Here is a 5,451-nt window from a genome sequence, read left to right on the forward strand (position 1 = left end):
ATCACGGCCTTCGGGGGCGGCCTCCGGAAAGAGTTCGTCGCCGCCGTTGGCATCGCGGCCGTCCTCCGGACCTGCTCGGTGGCCGCCACTACCTTCCAAGTGGTCGGCCTCCAGAACTGTTTGCCCGTTGCCGCCGTTGCCGTGTGCACGGTCGGTCCCCAGAACTGTTTGCCCGTCGCCGCCGTTGCCGTGTGCACGGTCGGTCCCCAGAACTGTTTGCCCGTCGCCGCCGTTGCCGTGTGCACGGTCGGCCCCCAGAACTGTTTGCCCGTCGCTGCCGTTGCTGTGTGCACGGTCGGCCCCCTGAACTGCCTCCACTCCGCCACCGCTGCCTTCCGCTCGGTCGGCTTTTGGATCTGTGTCAGCCTCCGGGCCGGCCTCCTGAACTGTGTTTTGTCCTTGTGCTCCAGCATGTGTGTTTGTTTTGGACAGGTCACTTGGTTCGCTGGGGCTTGTTTTTGTTCGGTGTTGTCCCGTATTCAACAAGTGAAAATAAAATACACAATAAAAGGTGAATCAAATGGACCATTATGGCAAGGCTGGGATGGTCAATTTGGTAAAGTAAATCTGTTGGGCATCTTTGTTTGCCATTAGACAACAATTCTGATGGCAAAAGAGCCAAACGGGACAGGCCAAAAAAAAAAAAAAAGAAAAAAAAGAAAAAAGAAGGATACATTTTCAGTGCCTGACAAAATTGTATTTGCTCCATTTTGCAACGTGAAGAATCAGCCAACATGAGTGAGCCAACTGATGAAAGAAAGAGAATCTAATTTTCTAAATTTCTTTTTTCAGGACTTAAAAAATTAAAAAGTACCTCCTGAAAAAAAAAATTAAAAAAAAAAAAAGCAGTGAAGTTGGCGCTCGAGAAATGGAAAGAGGGGGCTGAACATCCTTTTACCATCTGGACAGACCATAAAAAGTTTACCTATTTAAGAACGGCTAAGAAAATTAATGTCTGTCAAGCCAGTCTATAGTCTTTGTTTTTGCTCACTTCAAATGATCAGTCTTTTGCCATCCAGATTCTAGGAAGTTCAAGCTAGATACCTATGGAAATTGTTTCTGATAGAGGTCCACAGTGTACTTCTCAGTTCTGGAAAGCCTTCGACTCAGCACTTGGAGAAAAGGTCAGCCTCAGCTCCGGTTATCATCCACAAACCAATGGCCAAACCGAGCATCTCAAATAGAAACTGCAATCAGCTCTCTGCTGTGTCACCACGCAAAACCACCAATATGGTCTACACATCTTCCCTGGGCATACACACAAAACACACTAACCCCATCTGCAACTGGTCTCTCACGCTTTGAAGACACCTCTGTTTCCGTAAGCCAAGACTCACCTTCTCCCTCCACACCATCTGCAACAATGTTGATACATCTGGACCGAGAAGGCGCTATTCAGATCAAGCAATCTTCAGTTCTGCTGTGCAGACAGCCTAAGGACACCTGCTCCCAGGAACCAGCCTGGGCAAAGGGTATGGCTTGCTGCTAAAGACAATCCACTGAATTGCCTTTCCCAAAGGCTCGCTCCATGTTACATTGGACCATACGAGATTGAAGCTATCATCAGTCCTGCGGCAGTTACAGTAAGCTGCAGTACATTCCAGTCCTCTGTGCCCACGACTTGTCAAACAACTTTGTTTACATAAACTTGTAAATCTTATCGCTGTTTCTGTTTGGTGTTTCTGTTTGGTGTTTGCGCTTGAGTTCACTCCCACATACTGGGCTCCAGGCCCCTTTGACAATATTGCTGGTACAGAAAAGGCAGTGTGTTTGTGTTGCCTTGAGTAACACAAAGTGTATAAACAGAAATCTATATTTTGGGTGAAACACAAATTAACAAACTCAGTAATGACCTAAATACCAAACTCTGTTAACAGGCTTTGTCGTCAAATGTGTGATATTTTCTGTTGGGGCCATGACACTGTGCATCAGTGCATCTGTGATCAGTCTTTACAAAATGCTTGATCTGTTTTCTTATTACAGTTTTGTATTTAACTACCCATGACTGCTTCAGTTGTTCTGTATTCCTGTTTAATAAAGAAATTACCAAAGTTTACAGACGTGCTCTGGAAACAAGAACTAAACTATAACTCTGCATTTATAGGAAGTACTTTCAGTAGGTATGCTGTGGTTAACTTAAAATGAAGTAATGTTTTCAGGCTTCTCAATGACTCAACTTTAGAATCAAATCAACCTCAGTGGCATTTTGATAAGCTTACTTTTGTTGCACTCTCAATGAAAATCATAGGGGCTAAAAAAAAACAACAAATTTCCCAGGTGTGGGAGTAATAAAGGTTTATCTTATTTCATCGCATCTTATCTTAAAACAAACTTAAATTCTTTTTCCTTATTTCTTGTCTATTTATCATGTTATCATATGGAGTCAACGATGAAATTTCAGGAGTTTTTTATTCTGACACAAGCACAATGATAAAATCGAAAACATGAAAACATAAATACACAAATAAACATGTTACTAATACGAATTCCATAAGAATTAGTAAAAAAAGAAAAAAAACATATATGATTCACATGTTACTAAATGCATTTACTTATTTGCAATATACATTGAATATAAATTCCAATATCATTGAAATCAATATTAGATTAATTTCATAACAGTCACTAGGCAGGAGGTTAAAATAATTATAATGAACATGAGCAGAAGTTCACAATTCTATATTATTCTAAAGTAACTGCATCTGCTAATCTTGTAATTTTTTAAATTATTATTTTATCATTATTTTTGCATAAAGATTATTCTTTAGCTTCATTGGTGGTCTTTGATTTACAAAAAAAGAAAACAAAAACTACAACACAGAGGAGATCAAGAAAAGATTTCTCCGAAGAAACTTAGTATTCAAAGGACTAACTTATGTCAGTTAGATTGTAATTAAATAATTTGATAAAAAGCAATCAAGATTTAATCAGTTTATCAACTGAAACAGAAGTTAACCTACTCTGTAGAATAAAAAAGACATATGTAAACAGCACATTCAATCGGAAAAGTGGCTACATTGTTAAACCCACATTTCGTTTTAGAAACATTACTATGCATTGCTTTAGTTCTTTAGTTTTCAGTCCGTATATAATAGGATCAAAGAAAGGGGGAAAAATTAGAACAGACACACCAAATGCTCTTCTCAGAACAGGGGATGAGCTGTCGATGCGGTGAGAAATCAATGCAAAGACAGTGTTGATTTGTAAGCTTAAGAAAACAATTAAATGTGTAGCACATGTCTGAATGGCTTTTTGCCGGGCATCTGTATGATTAGTAATGACACATGTACGCAAGATCTGTGCATATGTGTACAAAATTATTGCCAACGGGCCTCCCATAAGCAGGAATATAGTTGCTAATCCATAGTAGTTATTCACACTGGTGTCGTCACAGATTAATTTTACTAATGACTGATTGTTACAGTAAAAATCTACAATGTTTGTTCTGCATGTTTTGAAACGTACAAGCAGAATAAACAATGTAAACATCATTGACAAATTTATGAACCATGTTATAACAATCATTTTCATTAAATTATGTGAATTCATAATGGTTGTATACCTCAGTGGAAAACATACAGCAATATATCTGTCATATGCCATGGCACTCAAGATGAGCAAATTTCCTGTACCATAAACATGAATCAGAAAAGCCTGAAAAATACATGCATGGTGGGAAATAAGTCTGTTCTCTGCCACAATGCTAAAAATGAGATGAGGAAAAAAAGCCGTTGCACCCACTATGTCACTAATGGGCAAGTTGAACAACAGGATAAACATGGGCTTGTGTAGTTTTTTATTCATAGCGATGACTGTTAACACCAACAAATTGGAAAACATAATAATTAAATAGGTAAGTGTTCCAAATACAAATGCTGGATAGATATCTGTGCTAGATAAGCCCAGTGATTGCAGTGTTAGAAGGCTACTTGTAGATGAATTAGTATACATAATTATACAATCTTTAAACTGTTTCCTTTCCTATGGAAAACAATATGTTCCTCCTGCTAGTCAAAATCTGTATCAAATTTCTCCAATTAAAAGAAATTATCATAAATTAACAAGCAATTTCAATTTGATTATGAAACACAAAGTTAGTTGTACCTGTGTTGTTGTTTTTTCCTGAAGCCTTGCATCACCCTAACTTCACCCTTAGAGTGCTGTAATTACCAATGATGATGATGTTGTTCTTTATATATGCCAAAGATGCCCCATGAGGCTAGCTGTTGGAGCATTTTGCATGAAGTAAGTCCTTACATAGAAGTAGATATGTAAAATTTTACTTTTATTCAGAAAAAGTCTTTGAAGTATACCTCATTAATAATTTTGGCATGCTTTACCCTCCTTTGATTTTAAAACTAAAGGAGGGGTTGCCAAATATGTAAAGTAGAGAATTGTTTCAAATGCGAACACTTATATATGCACGTTCAAGCTTCAATGAGCTTAGATTGACTTTCATGACCAGCATCTTATGCTGCATATCTTGGCAACCTGGAATTTGAAGTCCCAAGATTTTAGCTCTGCTGTTCTCAGCCACCTTTTGCTGGTGCATGTTGAGAGTACTTCTAAGTCAAATTAGGCACAGATGTCTCTTTTCCTGTCCCAGTCTTGCCCAAGGTATCTCATCTAACACCATGAAACTATGAGCTGGCTCTACCTGCCTCTATTTCTCCAATAATTAGGGCCTTTTCTGCCATAAGATCACAAAGAATTTCCGTGTTGTCTTCTAAGCCAGTCCCTAGACATGGAGAGGATTTATTGACATCAGCAACTTCCTTCACTCGCTGGTGATGCCTCCTGTGAAGGGCCATAGTCTTCTGCATTGTTTCCTATCCCTTCTCATCTCTGTAATTTCTATTGCCTGGGCCCCTGACTTTTCTTCACTTTCGTTTATGACAGGGGTGTCCAACTCCAAGCCTCAAGGGCAAGTGTCCTGCAGGTTTTAGATGTGTCCTTGATCCAACACAGCTGATTTAAATGGCTAAATTACCTCCTCAACATGTCTTGAAGTTCTACAGAGGCCTGGTAATGAACTAATCATATGATTCAGGTGTGTTGACCCAGTGTGATATCTAAAACAGGCAGAAGCTGAAACAGGAAGCTCCAACCCGGAGGGCGGTGCACTGTTGGACGAACCAATCGGAGTCTGCACTGTGGGACTGTTTTGATCACGCGGACTGGGAAATGTTTCACGTGGCTGCTAGGGTCATTGATGAGTACACAGACTCAGTCTGCGGATTTATCAGGAAATGCGTGGAAGATGTCATCCCATCCAGAACAGTTAAATCCTTCCCAAATCAAAAACCCTGGATTAACGGAGATGTTCGCGCGGCACGGAGCACCGCCTTTGCCTCCGCGAACACATCGGACTACAAACACGCACATTACCAACTCCGGAAGACGATCAAAGCAGCCAAACATGAGTACAGGGACAGGGTGGAGCAACAGTTT

At 39.9% G+C, this 5,451-nt stretch overlaps 1 protein-coding gene across 1 annotated transcript; it reads right to left on the reverse strand.

Annotated features, from left to right (window-relative positions):
• Positions 1-3,012: 3,012 nt before the first annotated feature.
• Positions 3,013-3,951, reverse strand: LOC113036565 (putative gustatory receptor clone PTE03). The gene has a single exon (XM_026192981.1). It carries the CDS (start codon positions 3,949-3,951, stop codon positions 3,013-3,015), a length of 939 nt encoding a protein of 312 aa, XP_026048766.1.
• Positions 3,952-5,451: the final 1,500 nt, after the last annotated feature.

The sequence above is a fragment of the Astatotilapia calliptera genome, chromosome 14, assembly GCF_900246225.1.
Source record: "Astatotilapia calliptera chromosome 14, fAstCal1.2, whole genome shotgun sequence".
NCBI lineage: Eukaryota > Metazoa > Chordata > Actinopteri > Cichliformes > Cichlidae > Astatotilapia > Astatotilapia calliptera.